This window comes from Borostomias antarcticus (genome assembly GCF_949987555.1).
Source record: "Borostomias antarcticus genome assembly, chromosome: 14".
NCBI classification, from domain to species: Eukaryota; Metazoa; Chordata; class Actinopteri; order Stomiiformes; family Stomiidae; genus Borostomias; species Borostomias antarcticus.
In genome coordinates, this window is record NC_140247.1 from 11,166,994 (window position 1) to 11,185,354 (window position 18,361).

Consider the following 18,361-nt stretch of genomic DNA (forward strand, 5'->3'; position numbering starts at 1 on the left):
CTGTTCTGGAGCATGTTAGTCTCTCATGGTCCCCCCACAGGCAAAATGCACTGGATGTAGTGTGGAGAATGCAGTGTTGCTTGTGTGAGAGGGCATTTCCCAGACACCCCTGGGGCATTCATTTGAATACCACCAGAACAGCACCGCCCTGCCCGAAGACCGAAACGGATGCAAACCCCCTTCCCACAATATAAAAGTGGAGATTTAACGACGTGTTTAATGACTCCTTACACTGGCAAATGGACGTCCTCTGAAATCCCCGCACTGTTTGAAAGGAGCTCTTTCTCCCCCAATTAGAGGCAACCACTGGAAGACAGCCCCTTATTCTAAATGAGGGTCTTTTTTTTTATTATTTAAAATGAGAGAAAGAAGTGCTGTTTGTGCTTGGTCTGTCTCTAATGACGAGCTTGAATGAGCTTGAAATGCGTATTCCATCAGTCAGCTTGGCGAAAAAAAAAGGCCTCCCTGAAATTATGAAGTTGAGAAGATATTTTGAAAATTGCCGGAGAGGGTCTCACGAGGACTAACGACATAACAAGATCCCATGTGCACTGAGACATTAGCATACATTTATGGAAACTAGAATGTCAGCTTGTGTGAGATGGAGAGAGGGTAGCCTCACAAGCCAAACTGTATAATACTTACTGGCTGAATGTCCTATATTTTCCAGTTGAGTATTCTCTCCACATTATCTGTCAAAGGAGACAATTATTAATATCTTAATATGCTACCGGAACATGAAAAGTGATGGAGAAATATTTGAAATGAAAGCTGCCTGGATGCGCTTAGTCTGTAGCCAGATGTATGAAATTGGAATCATAATTGCTTCATATAGGCTGGAATACAAATGTATTATCTAAGCTTGATTGCTCAACTTGGTACAGTATGTTCATGCAGGTACAGTATCCATGGTCGGTACGTATGTCAGGCATTTCAACATATAAGATCAGAAAAATGAGGATGCCGCTGTATACACAAAAAGAAATGTAAGCATTAAATCGTTTTTGCATTATATTATTCCCTATTCATCTTTGTTATATTTTGGGCTCTTGACATTTTGGGAATGCTATCTTCCACTTGTCTGTGTGGTAACATATAAGATCTACCATGATGCCACTTTGACTGAATCAATTTAAAAGGATAGTCATCAAACTTACTAGATTTGTATTGCACAGCTAATCTATTCAGCAATGTACTACTACTACTACTACTACTACTACTACTACTACTACTACTACTACTACTACTACTACTACTACTACTACTACTACTATTACTACTACTACTACTACTACTACTACTACTACTACTACTACTACTACTACCACTATTACTACTACTACTACTACTATTATTACTTTTTCTAAAATGCACCACCTCAAAACTACAATTTTAACACATATTTTCAACAGTAGCAATGTCCATTCTTCAAATCAAGATTAGGTGTTACTGGTCTACAATATATATTTTCTTTTCCTTCCTGAAAATATCAGTTTGTTATCAGGTGTTTTAGATACACGAGTCGTATAGAAACAACAACTAGTGTGGCTCCTAAGATGCCATTGATTTTCTTAATGAAGTCTCATTAAGGCGCTATCAATGCTTGGGAGGTAATATAAGACAGCATAAAGCCGATCTGAGAGTGTGTGTGTGTGTGTGTGTGTGTGTGTGTGTGTGTGTGTGTGTGTGTGTGTGTGTGTGTGTGTGTGTGTGTGTGTGTGTGTGTGTACGATCTGTATGGACACTTGCTTCATATTCAAACTCATGAAATACCAGCCCTTGATAGAATGTATTAAGGCCCTAGGATACAACTGCCAACTGATTGTGCTTTTGTTTGGGAGTCTGGGGCGTGTTCATAGACCTGTGCTCCGTGGACTGCGACTAGGTAGACTACAAAAGACTGCTGTGAAAAGACTGGCAAAGTATTGCTCCAGTATCTGGAGAAGGAGATGTTTCATTTATCCTTGAGCGTTGACTATTTCCATATTCTATTGCTTACACCTGTTAGAGTACCATCATTATGACCTCTTCTGCTCCTCTGTGTGTTAAGCATATGTGCATCCAGTGTCTGGTTTAGCCACCATATTGTATAATCTTCTTCTAAATGGATCAGAAAAAAGGTTGTTCTTGTGTGTGTGTGTGTGTGTGTGTGTGTGTGTGTGTGTGTGTGTGTGTGTGTGTGTGTGTGTGTGTGTGTGAGTGAGTGAGTGAGTGAGAGAGAGAGAGAGAGAGAGAGAGAGAGAGAGAGAGAGAGAGAGAGATCAGGTTAGAAATGCATGACCTGGATTTTTCCAATCTTCAGGCTCTGACTCCCCTGGCACAAATGGACTTTGAATCCTTTGATTCCATCCGTCGAGGGGTTATCAAGAGGGGAGGTGTTATTGGAGCACCATCGCAGACCTCACACATGGGGCATGTCACTGTGACCTCAAGTCTTCACACACTCTCTGTACAGGGCTAGCAGGACCGCGCTGTCACTTCACACTGCCAACCCTGGCGCATGGAATCAGTACCACACTCCTATGGGCCCTAAATGTGAAAACATGCTGGCCTGGGCCTGACCTTATTACAGAGCTATGGGCTCAGATGTCTACAAAATAGGCTGACTACCCCCAAAACAACCTGTAATACTTCTATGTCTTCTCAACGAGTAAAAGCATGCTGAAACAATGTGCAGCTCCAGTAATCAAAGATCTGGAATCATGTCCTGGATATTACCTCCAACCAATCAGAGATGAGCAGGAGGGAGACTAACCACCAGTTAAAAGCGCCGATCTAGAAAAGTTACGTACGTCCATCCATACGTCTGTCAGCAAGATTATGCAAAAACTATTGGACCGATTTTCATGAAACTCCGTAGAAGGGTGTAGCATGGGCCACCTTAGAATCCATACAACTTTGGAGAAGATCCGAATCACAGGGCGGGTCCACGAGCCATTTCTTGGTTTGTTTGTCTTTTAGCAGGATTACACAAAAACTACCAAACCAATTTTCATGAAACTGGGTGGAGGGCTGTAGCATGGCTCAGATTAGAGCTCGTTAAATTCTGGAGAGGATCACAATCACAGGGCACGTCTACGATCTGCCTAAACACAGCCAGCCATTCACCTCAATTCATTCTTTAGACCAGGTTTACGCTAAAACTCCCAGACAGATTTTCATGAACCTTGGTGGAGGGGTGTAGCATGGGTCAGCTAACAACCCCTTAAAATTTGGAGTGGATCCAAATCACAGGGCGGGTCCACGAGTCTCCCAAACAGCACCGGGCTGGCCATTCACCTCCATTCATTTTTTGGACAAGGATTACGCAAGAACTACCAGACCGCTTTTCATGAAACTCAGTGGAGGGGTGTAGCATGGGATAATTTAGAACCCATTCAATTTTGGCGTGTATAGAGCCAAAGGGCCGGAGGTCTGTACTCTCTGAGCACCGTTTCAAGTTGGAAAAGTAATGGAGACCGACGCTTGTTTGTAAGCTTCGATTGTTTGCTAAGGCCTAATTACAGATCTATGAACAACATTGCCCTCATTTCCATATGTAAATTCACAGCTGGCACCAGTGACATTTTGTCTAGAGGAGAGAAGGAAATGGAAATGTGAGGGGTGGTGGTAGTGGGGGAGGGGGGGTTACGAAAAGAAACGACACAAAACAGAGATAGCAAAGGGGAATTTAAATGAGATCATGAAGATATGGAGTCTCGAGGAAAAAAAAGTGTTGAGGGAGATTGGCAGAGGAGGAGTGTGTCAACATCAGGCATTTATACACACAGTCAAGTGGGGCAATTTCACCTGAACACACCAATTATCTCCCCGCTAAATATGCCGGTGACAAATATCCTGGCTGTCAAATAAAGAGGGGAAAGCTTAGCCAGATTCCGTCTCTGCTGCTATGATCCGTTGCTCGCTGTGGCATCTGCCTGAGAGGGGGTGTATGGGTAATTACGCATTCCCTGCCTGTCAGTTACAAGTATCCTTTAGGGGGGACTTACCCGCTAAGTTCAAGGGCTCCGACTGTCACCGGTGCCCAGGTGTGTGCAGATGTTACCGTGTGTGAATCTGTGATCTAGCAGCATTAGCGGCTCTGCGTGTTACTAATTCATTTAGACAGCTGGGGACAGAAGGAGCAGGTCCGTGGGGCTCTGCCCGCGCCCGTACTACTGACGGGGGGGGGGGGGGGGGCGGGGTTGCACGGAGAGGGTGGGACGCTGCTGGAACTGGGCAACTGATAAATGCAGCATGTGTCGCCAGCTCTATTGATAGTATCGAGGTATGCGGCCGGACGCGCACGGTTATCATGACGATGATAACTGGTTCGTTGACGTCGGTAAACAGCAAGAGGCGTTAGACTTGGGGAGGCCTTTACTCGAAAACTCGCAAGCAACCTCTCTCTGACTCGTTCTCTTTATCTCATCCTCACTCCTTTCTTTATTTTATGCTGTTGGCCACTCTCTCTACCTCTCCCTCTCTTTCTCTCTCTATCTCTCCCTCTCACTCTCTCCCACCCTCTCTCTCTCTCTCTCACACACACGCACAGAGATAGAGACCGAGTTTCCTCTCACACTGCCCTGATTCAGGGATCCTCCAGAGGAACCATCAAAGTCTTACCTATTTTTCCTGTTTCTGCCCATCCCTTCTTTACACACAAACAAACGAACAAACAAACAAATAAACAAAAACACAAGCACACACACACAATGAAAATGAGAGGTAAATGAGAGGACCGCCCATGATGCTAGTGCTGAAGCTACAGTCTAGTAATTAATCTCTTCAAAGGACAAGCGTGCTGCTACTGCCAGATGATCCTCCCTAATGGTGTGTGTGTGTGTGTGTGTGTCTGTGTGTGTGTGTATGTGTGTGTGCGTATGTGTGTGTGTGTGACTTTATTGGGTTATTAACCACTGTCTATTGACCTCCATCCTGCTGAATACACATTCTTTGCAACCCTGTGCCTGTCTGGAGAGAACAAAACAGCTTTTATCTACTTAGTACATGTAATGTAAGAGCTTGGTTTGTTAACCATCTCTCTGTTAGCCCCTCCCCTTTCCTAGGCCTCATACTTCACTGCTGAGCACAGTACCCAATAATGTACTATTGGAGCCTCTGGCACCAAGGACAGCGTGCTATGGGTTTACCGCGATACTTCATGTCCACTGACAATATTGCCCAGCAATGTCCTGGCTATGGTGAACGGAATTCTAAACCTGCTTCGTAAGTAGCTGAATGAATTGTAGACCGCAATCCACTCTTGTCTTGGCTCCAAGAGTGTCGGGGTGGGGCTACTAATACGAGCCACTAACGGCGGAGAAATGTGGAACTGTCGGCCACTGCCGAGTCTCAAAATCAATAATCCCAATATGTTCAGTCAGAGATAAAGGATGATGGGAAGATGGGGGCAACGTCGGCCGTCTCGAGAGGTACCTCCATCACGCGCAGCTGCACATTAGAGCAAGGAGCGGAAGGTGAGCCCGACGGAAGGATCTCACGGGAGTGTCAATCACTTGAACAGTAATGATACAATGGGAGACAAATGAAGGCAATAACTAGCAATGGGATTAGACTCCTTATAAAGGCGCGGATGTGGGCGATTTGGATCATTTGTCTCCTCTATTGTGCAAATATAGCATCAGCACAGTAGGCCTATATTGTTAATCAGTCAAGGGCTATAACATCCAGCAGACACTCTATTCTATTCACAATCACATGATTCCACATCTATGGAGTTGTTAAGCCTACCACATCAAACACACCACTGCATTCCCAACTGTAGCCTACAGTGGACTAAGTGCAAGTCTCTGCTTGTAGCGCTTTCATCAATCTTCTTGATGTGGTCTGTGGGTTTCATGTTTGGTTGAGTTAGTGGTCAGCCTATAGCAGCAGTCAGTGCCAGGTGTGTTCTGATCCTAGGGTTCAGAGTTCACCTGAAACCATGAAGGAGCTGTGACCTGGGGCTGCTATGATAATCATGAGTGCAGAAGCCTTCATTGTTTTAAAGTTATAATAACTTATCAGATCACTTAAATGTGATCTGATGAATGTAGCTTACTGTAGCATTCCTACCACATGTGGCCCGTTGGAAACTCTCCATTGGAAACTGTTTGGAAAAGGCAGGCACTTTCGAAAATACTTGGCAGGTGGTTGGATGAACCATCTGTCTATCACGGTCTATCAGGCGCTAACTTCAACCGCTCCTCGCTGTCGTCACACCTAAACACGCCCAGTGTAGCTGTTAGTATTTCCTCATAGAACACTGATTGGCTAGATCGTTTTATGATCGGGCACAACCGGATCTCTATGGAGAGTGTCCAGACTGATTTGCGAATATCAGGATTGTCTCACAAGGCAGTACCTCAATCTTGCAGCAACAACAGAATAACAAGACAAGATGAGAACCGTATTACGGTTGATTACAGAACAGGAAAACAAACCCGATTCGATCGGCCCCTGGTGTTGTGAGTAATGCTTTATGTAGCCCCACTAAGTTTGCTGTGTGGGTCACAGATTTAATCACTGATATTAGACAGACAGACAGACAGACAGACAGAGACAGATAGATATATATTTATTGATAGATATATATTATAATGTAATGAAACTGCAAACAAAACAGTGCGCTAATGTGTCTGGGGTAGCTGCTTGGCTTCAGCTGAGACACGGTAATTGGCTCCATGAAGACTAATCATGCCTGCTGAATTGTCTGCTACAAAATTTCCTCTTCTGTCCTTGTATCAATTTGCAACTAAATGGAAACCGTCTGATACAGGAGATCCGATAATTAGTAAAATATGTTTGTCATATTTTCTCCTCCTTGTCTCTCAGCCATATCATGTGGTGCACCAGACCTGGGTGGAGGGAGGAGATTGGTGCACCACAAATTGTATGATTCAAAAGCTCACACATTGGCTCCCTGTAGCTCCAAGTCGCAATACAAATAACAGTCCCACATAATGTTATACAACTCCCACATCTCACTGTGTGGACCCTCCAGTACTAACAAACCAAAGGCTGCCATGTTTTAAGAGGTGATACCGCCCCCTAGAGTAAGTGGCATGTAGTGTAGCCTGGATGCTTATGTTCACTTTGAAGCAAAATAACTCTTTCCTTGGACCACATTCATGTGTTTTCTCCAGATATTTGAAAGGCAGATAACATTATGAGCATTGCCAAATGCTTCGATAATTATCAGTTAGGCTCAACCGTACCACCCGAAATAGAAGTGAGGATGTGAGGATTGGAGGAATGGATAAAGAGACAGCAACTGGCAGCTGTCTGAGAAGCTGAGGAGTGAGAAAAGTTTATTTGGCCGTCGGCAGATGCTGGTTGCCGTGGCAGCTGGTGGGGGCGGGCACACCTGTCTCTGGCTCTCTCTGACTCTCTCTCCCTTGGTGTCGGGGAAGGCAACAGATGGAGTCCGAAGGTTCTGCTCCAGTCTCAGGACTTGCTCCTTCAATCTGCCCGGCGTTGGCTGCACAGAGCAGGGGCCCGGAGCCAGGGAAGCATGGGGACCGTTCCCGGCCCCTAGCCCGGCCCCACCACTGGGGTCAACTGTTAGAGAGTGAGGTGGCCCAGTGCAACATGCACACTCTACTGCCCCCCCAAGGATTAAACAAGAAATGCATTTTCATTCGGCAGTTAATATGAGTGAAAGAACTCCTTGCTGGCCAATCAAATGCATTGATTTATGTTCTACTAGGTGCTACAGCTCTTCCATCATGGGGTATACGCCTCTAGCTGTGGGATTGAGAGTTGCTGGGAAAGTGAGTCATACTCAACAACCTTATGCATTAAGGTTCAGACCGTTTCCGCGGTCTGTTATTGTGACAGGTGCTGTGACAGCATGATGAGTTGCCTATTCTGACGCAGGAGGAACAGCAAGACTGGGGTCAAAGTGTCATGTCAGAGCACTAAGGCTGTGAAATCGATCACAGAGTGGCTGTGACCTTTGTGTCATTGGTTGTATGGAAAATCAATGTCGAGAGTCTTTTATACCGAAAAGGAGACCCCATCAGGACCTAAATCGTTTGATCTATTGAATCTATTTTTAACCCTGAGCTCATTTGCTTGTGTCAATACCCTCGCCACTAATTACTGGCACCAAAATGGTTGTTGCAACCGATAAAAGAAAATACGTATGAACTGTTTCACTCTATTGGGGAGGCAAGATGCTCTATATCACATCAAAATTATGTTATGACATTATTATTTCCGACTCCAACGGTTTCTGAGACTTATGCCTACATCTGTTTCCCCTCCTGTCCATGGAGACTGTCGCCCTGTTCCAGTTTTTCTCATACTGAGTCGGCCTTCGCATGTGTGTCTGGGTTCATTAACTGCACAACTGAGTTATGACTAAGGTACTTTCTCTTACAGCAGCACAATGTGGTTGTTCCTCGTCCTCAGCGCAGCCTTTTACCGCTCCCCCAGGTACCTTTAAAGAACATTAACAAACTCTCTACTGTCCAAAAAAAAAAGTTACTGTTGTGGCAAAAAGCCTCCTATCAGCATGAAGGAAATAGCCCCAACTCCCACACCAGTTATTCATATTAAAAGACTATACTGAAGAAATCTTCCTGGTGGTTTTTAAGATTCACTATGCAGTCCCTGTGCTTCCCTCTGACTCTGGATCTGACCCAGGAGAAACATGTGAGTAATGTAGGCTACCTGTCCATTTAGCCTAGTTTGTTATTGCAGGGACGGTATCAGGACTGATCTGTGGCATTTCACAATTCAACAATGGTAGCACGGAGAAAGGACAGATGATTTCTTTCACGCAGTTTACCCTTATGAAGTCAGACAGAAGCCCTTCAATTATCAGTGAGCATTAAATTGATCCACCGGGACCCGTTTCTGCAAAAGATTAAGCCATTGTCATTCAAGGCTCAATCACACGGAGGAAATTGCCTGAAGAAAGGCGACTTCTTGCCCAGTGGAAGAGTGACGTTGACAAGACAAAAGGAGGACAGATTGGTGATATGGATGGATAAAGATATGCTTGGCCATTTGGGTTTCTATTACAAATGGCAATGAACGGTAGTTGGGTTTGGTTTGGGGTGTTGTGCATTTGGGGGGGGTGGGGGGGGGTTGGGGTGTGTGTGTGTGGGGGGGGGGGGGGGGTTGGGTGATAGCGTGGCACTGATCAGCTGCTGGCAAGCGTATGAGCATGCAGACTCCTTGCGGAGGCACTCCAGGTCAAAAGCGGGTTTGAAGTTTAATGAAGCCAGCTGCCAGCCCTGCCAGTCTGTGGCCGCTAACGAGCTGGCACCGCCAGCAGCTCGGGCCGGGGCGGCGACACCTGGAAACGCAGCACGAGCGTCCAGGGGGCGGGGCTCTAGCTGAGCTTGTTGGGGGGTGGGGACTGCCGGAGAGCCAGTATTGCACGGTGGGCCCGGATCTCTTTGAAGAGCGCCTCGATTTACATATTTCATTACGCTCTGCTGACTGACAAGGCCCAGCCAGATGTTCTATTTTCAGCTATTTAAATTTTGACCCGCTTTCATACCGTGAATGAAAAAAATAAGATTTCATCAAAACACAGATGACATGAACACAGCACATTTTGTCAGTCAATGTTTGTTACTGTATCATTCTCTACCTCACTGCATCTGTTTAAAGGTGTTTAGAACGAAATAAATCATTGCTTTACTTCATACAGTTAGTCATCAGTTCCAAAGGGCCTATACACTGATATTCCCTATAAGCCAGTGAGGCTCTGACTCAATTGCAGTGTCCTTTTCCCAGAGATGTCCAGGACGATAAATATACATTATCTTCCTCTTTAATTGGCTGTTAAGCTGCAGCGTCCTTACTCAATTCTTCACTCAAAACTACATCGACAGCTCTGACCTTTTTGTGTGTCTTCCACAAATGGCACTTCGTCAGACTGACTGAGAGAGACCAATGAGAAAGACCAATTGTGTGGTATACAACAGCATACAGTAGAAAGACTCTTGGTGTGTATGATATATAAATGTATAATGAACATGATTTAAAAGCAAGAGTAAGACAGAGAGAGAGAGAGAGAGAGAGAGAGAGAGAGGGAGAAAGAGAGACAGAGAGAGAGAGTGAGAGAGAGACAGAGAGAGAGAGAGTGAGAAAGAGAGAGAGAGAGAGGGAGAAAGAGAGAGAGGGAGAGGGAGAAAGAGAGAGAGAGAGAGAGAGAGAGAGAAGGAGAAAGAGAGAGGGAGAAAAGAGAGAGAGAGAGAGAGACAAAGAGAGAGAGAGAGAGAGAGAGAGAGAGGTATAGTATAGGGAGAGTATCTGAGAAAAGGAAACATCAGTGTTGGAAGGAAATAGAGAACAGATAACTGTAGAACGGTTAGTGGCTGGAGTGTGAAACAGAGGTGAATATTAGTGGAAGTGTGCGTCAGTGACAAGGTGGGACACTGTGTATCGACGAGGAGCTGCAGAATGTGCTAGAACACCTCCAGGGACAATCTAAGAAAGACTGTGAGACAGAAGCAACCTGCCTAGTGGAGAGTTCTGGGTGTTGTGTGTGTCTGGGCATGAGAGGAATGGGAGACCAGAGGTCTGGGGAGAGAGAGCTGTCAACACACTGGCCCATCCATCACTCTAATCCAATCAGCACTCTCAGACTGTAACCCAATCATCAACCAGTTTCCCCCTTCAGATGCTCGTGCCACCTTTTCGATAGCGCAGCAGCTGAGGGCGGCCATAGGCGTCATGCACTGGGGTCATTCTGCTACAGGTGCAAAGAATCATCTGTTACCTGTCAAAATATGTAACATAACGTCAACGTCTTGATATAACATTAGATGTACAGTAGCATTTAAATGAAATTAATCAAAATTATTATACCTCTAGTCTTCACAGCAATGATAACAAATGAGCAAATGAGTGCCTGACCTCCATGATCTTTGCATATATGAAGCAATATATAAGTACACTAGTTAGTGAGCATTTCCTCTCTGGACTGTTTTTGTGTCTTTATAAGGTATTTAGTATACTGCTGCTACTTTATTAGTGCTGTACTTATTTTAGTGTTTCCCCTTATTGCTTGATTTATTATGTTAGGGGAAGATAATATGAACTAATAAGTAATAAGCCCCAGGGGAAACATTTTGGAAGGTCTCAAGTAAGGATTTAATTGTACATGGTAACTGTGTATTGTAGCCTATCTTATGACAAATCAAAATGATTGAATTCTCGAAGAGGTGAAATATTAAAATGCCAACAGTTCACAACAGTGACAATGGTGTGATCCTGGGTAAATATTCATGATCCTAGGTAAATATTAATTTCCTTTGTGAGCAGTGAATATTCTGTGTTATGATAGCCTAATTATACAACGGTTAGTTCTGGTTCTTGATTCTGATTGGCTGGAAGCCACTGAGGTAATTTCTGCCATATTGGATTGTACGCCATATTGGATTTTATGAAAAAGTCTAAAAAAAATCACAGGCCACAATTTTCTTCTAATCTTCTCCTACAGTATGGCGTGTTTCAATTATTGCCTTTGATGAGCTTGTTGCACTTCATGCTTGGCCCTTATATCGCTGCTTGCAGCTATATTGTTTAATACCAAGTTGAAGTAGCAGTTGAATGTTCTAAAAAATCTTAATTGGTAGCTTAATTTTAAAGGCTGACCACAACAACATACATTCAAAATACAGCTAAAAACTAAAAAACTTGATGCAAGTAGCATACTGTGTTCATTGTTCTTTTATTCAGGAGCTCACCTTGAGCATGAGGCCCACCAGAGAAATAAGTTGACAGCTCCCAATTACACCACCAAGACATTCCTCCATTTTTCCAACTGTGCCTCAAAATCTGCATCTCACCATGGCGCTGCTGTGACCCACTGCACTTTTCTATCCATGATGATTGTGTGACTGGTTTTGGCAACACCCAGTGAATATTACCTTCCCAAAATACACTTCCAGGCTTCGCTGTTCATTATCGCATCATGTATGTGTATATTTAAACATGTGTAGGCCTACATGCATGTCTAGAGCAATGTGAGTCTATGCTTTCCCTTCACACACAAACACACACATTACACATGTATACAGCACACTCGTACACATACAGAGGTAAGTGTGGAACATATGGAGGAGTGTATAGCTCTGTGAGCTGCTGAAATCCACTGTATTCCAGCCTGCGGTGACCCCAGCAGTGAGCTCTGGGGATAATTTGCCGCAGTAACACTCACCAGGCTCCTTTCACAAAGTCATTATTTTCTCTCAGCAGCGCGGGCAGAGCAGTGACACAGAGGTCTCCCAGAGGGCCGGGGGTCATGTGGATGAGGGTGAAGATGCAGGTCAGAGTGGGTCCTGCGGTCATGTGAAGCCACAGTCCGGGGAGGACTCTCAGCCTCGAGGCCATTTGCTCTGTGTGCTCCAGAGCGTCAGAGCTGTCACTCAAGATAGAGCCAAACTGTGGACCGTTACCGATGTCGCAAGGTGATGATGAGTAGGAAGGTATTCCAGACAAGAAAACAAATATTGCTTTTTTGGGGGTTTTAAAATATTTACAGGGGTTTCCATTATATACTGTCCAGTGTGAGGACAGGGAGCCACCGTATAGAGTGTGTATGGGGATGAATGGCGAAGATGTGACATTTGAGATCGACACAGGTTGCTGTTCCACCATAGTTAGTGAAAGAACCTTTAAGGAGAACGTAAAACATGCCCCTAAGTTGAGGAACACACGCCTTGATCTGAGAACATATACAGGGGAAACAGTGCCAGTGCTAGGGAAAACCTATGTGACTGTAACATATCAACAGCAGGAAAAGAAACTTCCCATTATAGTAGTCGAGGGCTCAGGTCCAAACTTGCTGGGAAGATGGTGGTTGAAGCATATAAAACTGGACTGGTCAGAAGTAAAGCACCTGCGAAAGCACCCACAGTCACTATCCCTGCAGGATGTGCTCTCCAGACATGAGGGAGTATTCAAGAGTGAGCTGGAAACACTGACAGGGTTTAAAGCAACTATTCATGTCCCTGCTGCAACTCCCCGATTCTATAGGCCAAGGTCTGTTCCCTATGCTATGAGGCCTAAGGTAGATGCTGAGATTGACAGGTTACTGGCAGAGGACATTATTACTCCAGTTAAGTTCTCTGACTGGGCAGCCCCTGTAGTCCCCTTGATCAAGCCTGATGGTAACTGCAGACTATGTGGAGATTATAAGCTGACAGTGAACAGGGTCTCCCCTTTAGAGCAGTATCCCCTACCCAAAGTGGAGGATTTGATGGCTGTGTTGGCTGGTGGTCAACAGTTCACGAAACTTGATATGAGCCATGCGTATCAGCAAATTCAAATGGATGAGCCATCTAAGAAGTACCTCACAGTGAACACGCACCGTGGTCTGTTCACATATAACAGGCTACCCTTTGGAGTATCTTCTGCCCCAGCCATCTTCCAGAGGACCATGGAGGGGGTTCTCCAAGGAATACCCCACGTCACTGTGTATCTGGATGATATCCTGGTTACGGGAACAACCAAGGAGATGCACCTCAGGAACCTGGATGAGGTGTTGACAAGGCTGGAAGGTGCTGGACTCAGGCTGAAGAGGAGCAAATGCACACTGCTGGCTGATGAGGTTCAGTACCTGGGACATAAAGTGGACGCTACAGGAGTTAATACTGTAGAAGCTAACGTAAAAGCTGTGGTGGAGGCTCCAGCCCTGGGATTGTTGAATTATTATAACCGTTTCCTTCCCAACCTGTCCACATTGCTAGCTCCCTTGAATTGCCTGCTGAGGAAGGACACAGTCTGGGGATGGACTGATCGTCAAGACAAAGCATTCAGAAAGTCCAAAGAGCTGTTGAGGTCAGCAGAGGTATTAGTTCATTACTCTGGTGATAGGGCTCTGATTTTGTCTTGTGATGCCTCACCATATGGCATAGGAGCCGTTCTTTCTCACAAAATGGAGGATGGAGCTAGAGCTAAGCGTTCGTGATGGATGTGTGTTATGGGGTGCTCGTGTAGTTATCCCACAGCAAGGACGACCACTGCTGCTGAAGTTGCTGCATCAGTCCCATCCAGGGATGTCCCGGATGAAAGGCCTAGCCAGGTCTTATGTCTGGTGGCCATAAATGGATTGAGATGTGGAGAGGGAGGTACATCAGTGTGCTGACTGCCAGCAGAACAGCAAGTCTCCTCCCACTGCACCACTGCATCCTTGGGAATGGCCCGAGATGCCATGGACTCGACTTCATGTGGATTATGCAGGCCCCTTCTTAGGGAAGATGCTCCAATTGCTTACAAAAGTACACTATGTTATAAGGGTCATCAATAACAGGGTATAACATTGTAATTAAGTAATCATACTGTATACTGTATACGCACAAATGAAGACATGCTTTCTGAAGTTTATACGGTGAGAAAGCATATGAAGTATTGCAATGGAAGGAGTCTCTCTCCAAAACTCATCTTAAACAATTACGCTTTGAGGCAGAAAGCGTGCTCCAAGCTGTGAAAGGGTAGGTGGAGTTTGAGATGTGGCTTTCTATTCAAATGTGAAGGTCTCCTTGACATTTTCTCCGTCGCATTGCTGCTCATCCTTGTCGCCTATTTCTAAGTCAGAGATGCACAGTCTGACCTGTTGACATTTACAAACTCATCAGGCATAGAGCGATGACATTCTACATGGAGAAACACCTCTGTCAGTGTACCCTTTCATCTGCTCAATTTAATACCCTCTAGAGCAAGATACGATTACTCATTACAAGCACAATATCAACTTACACTGCTTGAGTGAAAGTTACCTTTCTCCCTCGTGCTTGAGTGATTTCTACAGAAGAGCATTAGGGCCAACAACTGAGTTTATTATTTGTTTAAGCTTCTGAGTTTAAAGTCAGAATTAATGAGAAAAAAGTCAGAAATAACTTCTGAGATTAAAGTCAGAATTAACTTCTGAGATTAAAGTCAGAATTTACTTCTGAGATTAAAGTCAGAATTAACTTCGGAGATTAAAGTCAGAATTTCTGAGAAAAAAACTCAGAAGTCAGAAATAACTTCTGAGAAAAAAGTCAGAATTTCTGAATACTCGGAATCTTAAAAAAAAAAAAACTCAGCTGTTGGCCCTAATGCTCTTCCGTAGATTTCAGACTCGACATATTACATATTAAGACTTCAGCAGTAACGCTGTAGTGCAACCCAGTACAGATGCCCAGAACATTGAGATAAGAGTATGTATCCGCTCAAGGCAGACAGCAGCACTGCCATGAAGGATGTCTAGACTAGCACTGCGAGCACCACTAGAGGGAGCAACTTTTATTGGGAGGGTCAAGTTGATTGCGCAACCAGTGATGCACTGTTAGCTGTCAAGTGTCATGCACTCACTTTTTCATGTGACGGATCGCGGTCAAGAATACAGTCCCATAAACCAACTGGACAGAGATGGTGGCGTGTGGCAACAGTGAGGTCTTGGCTTTACTGGTCCAGGAGAACCCACTCAATACAGGCAGTGAATGGATGGATACCTGGCTGACTTATGGACAATGCAATAAAGTTGTGACTTAGAATTGACACTTATGTTTACATATCCATCAATCACACAAGTTCCCCTCAGGGATAAAGTACCTATTTATACATCTACAATGGGCTTAAAGCCTCTGAAAAGAAATTATGTCCACATCTATGAAAAGAAATGAGACCTGTTATTTTCTCTGTATGTAGGAGAAGACTCCTTTATTGTATTGCTGCAAACACCAATAAGAAATGAGATGGTGGGTGGAGTAAAATGGGATCTGTTGAGGAAACTGAAATGGATAAGAGAAACATTGTGCGATGAAGCTTCTTGTAATCAACTGGGTTAAGGTAGAGGTTCACAAGGGACCGTGTGGATCCAGGCTTGATTCCTTTTTTCCCCCCTCAAGCAGGTCCAGAGGGGGCCAGGTAGTAGACAGGTCTTTAGAAGTCAGGGCCATTCTTCTTCAGCTTGCTATAGTCAATGCCTACACTGTAAAACTGGGAGAGGGAAGAGATATGTTCAATACAACACACTCAGAAAACACATATCCGATGGCAAATGGCTTGCGACCGAGAAGTAATGTTTTATTTAATGTTTTATTGTTTTGTACTTTCTTGTTGTGGTTTAGTGTTTGTCTATTGTTGTGTCATGCTGCAACACAGAATTTCCCTGACGGGATGAATAAAGTATTATCGTACCGTAGATTACTTGCTGTACCTTATAATATATAGAGCACTTTGGTGATATGTTGTGCACAGGTCTGTGGTTATGGTGAGGTGTTCAGTTGTTGTCTGTTAGTGCAGTCCTAGTGTTTGTATTGTAGTTGTCCGTTTGTCTGATGATGGCTTTATGGCAAAATGCTGAATTTTGGACCAATAAATTATCTATCAATCAACCACTCAATACATTGATCCGATGTGTTATCCCTAAGGTGCACTATAACACATAAAAGCTAATCCTGTATGATTGATTTGACATTTGATTAATAACAGCTGTCTAACAGCTCATTGACATTTCTAGCTGCAATCCCTGACCCAATATAATTCCTGGACATGTGGACAGTGATTCTATCTCTCTACCCACACCCTGTGAGACAAGACCAAATACAGAGTGTAGACAATGGAAATCTGGGGTTATATTTAATAAAACAAAGGCCAACACCCATGCTGCAAGTAAAATGTGTCACATCCATACCTTGTACTGATCTGTGGGAGACATCTTGTTCCAAGGCTCTGGGTTATTTGTGCGATCCCAGCTGTCGTAAGAGAAGAGGCACTGCTTCTTACTGAATGGCTCATCAGTTATTGAAACAGCACTAAGTATGCACTTCAGACAGCCAAAATACACTTTGAGAACAGCCTTGATACACTGGCTACTGGCGACTAGCTGGCATCTAACCGGCATCTGTACAGTGTAAAAATGCAGAGGTGCAAACAGATCACAGGTGGAAAAAGGTGACAAACGTACAAACTCATACATACACTGATAAAATAAATGACCTATTTTGGATTAAAAGCGGCTATTTTCCTGAAATGAGTGCCATTTGTTGACGCACTTTCCCAACTTCAGACTAAACACCCTCATCATAACATGGGACTGTATGACCCATGAGGACGCATCCTTGGGGTCTTACCAAACATCCGGGTTTCTGATTCCGAGACGCGCGAGGTACAACGCGGACATGGCTGCCCCGCCACCGATGAAGAAGAAGAGGGGTATCAACTACAGTCGACAAAAAGGGGAGAGAGCCTTAGTCTTAAACCAGAGGACATTCAAAACTAAAGCAGAAATTACAATAGGACAGACATGTATCGCAGTATTGCTTTTTTAATGAAAAATTACACTTGGGTCTCTCGCTTCGTCTCGCCCTTGAGATCCGCAGGATTGACGTTCACGTGACCTCATGAAAGCTTCCTGGTGCTGAAGCACACTAACGTTACCCTTACTGGCACCACATTAAGTGGCTAAAGCTAACACGACTGCCATTAAATTATCTGTTGATTGAATTCACTTACCCTCATCAATTACATGATCATAATCTACTCAATTTGCCTAAATATATCTCATTATATAAGACTGCTGCAGGTTCTAGCTAGCACTAGCAGCATACATGGCCGTCAGTGGAGGTATGCGTGACCTCATTATGACTCCTAGCTAACGTTAGCTAGCTAGCTACATCATGCATGTCTTGTTAATGTCTAGGCAACGCAAATGTCAACCATTTAGCTGTAATTCATAAACATACATGATTATGCTAAATATATACGCGATGTTTGATATTGCCATTATCAAACATCGCGTATATATTTAGCATAATCATTAGACTTTATACTTGAGCAATGAACAGTACCATGACAGCGCCATAGGTTGGCCAGTAGCTAGCTAGCCTGGGGTAAGATACCAGCTATTATTACAGTAACATTTAACGCTTCAATTCCAGGATCATTAATCAGCAAACTACTTACAGCTGGGTGGCTTCTCAGTTGCTTGCTGATGGTGCCCAGCATTCTGACGTTTGAAAGGGGTTACTTCTCCCAAAATGTGTAGCAATAACTGTACTAACGTTGGCCTTGTCGGACTCGGTGTGTAATAGACCTTCAAGCTAACAGCTAGCTAGCCAAGTATAGAAAAAAATAAAATGGGGTCCTTGTATTCCAGCACTGCCTGATTAGTAATGTTTCATATATCCAAAGAGTAGGCCTAGTTTGTATTATGGTGTCGAATAAAAGATGGTTGTGGTGGATTCAAAACGTAATATGAATTGAACCTATTGTTTAATCATCACCCAATTTGCCACCCTTAATGAGTGGAGCTACCCAATGAATATTTGTCATCCGGCAATCATTCCGCGGACTACAACGTGACGTCAATTTAGAGTCCAAATCCGAAACGATGGCCTTGATTGTTGGATCCGTTTACCACGTCCAT

The 18,361-nt window shown here is 44.2% G+C and overlaps 1 protein-coding gene across 1 annotated transcript; it reads right to left on the reverse strand.

Moving 5' to 3' along the window:
• Positions 1–15,630: 15,630 nt before the first annotated feature.
• ndufa4a (NDUFA4 mitochondrial complex associated a) lies at positions 15,631–18,041 on the reverse strand. Its single transcript, XM_084448947.1, has 4 exons — positions 17,899–18,041; positions 17,067–17,155; positions 16,628–16,688; positions 15,631–15,930 (listed from the first exon to the last, which is right to left on the reverse strand). Exons 1-4 carry the CDS (start codon positions 17,938–17,940, stop codon positions 15,874–15,876), a joined length of 249 nt encoding a protein of 82 aa, XP_084305073.1. The 5' UTR covers positions 17,941–18,041; the 3' UTR covers positions 15,631–15,873.
• Positions 18,042–18,361: the final 320 nt, after the last annotated feature.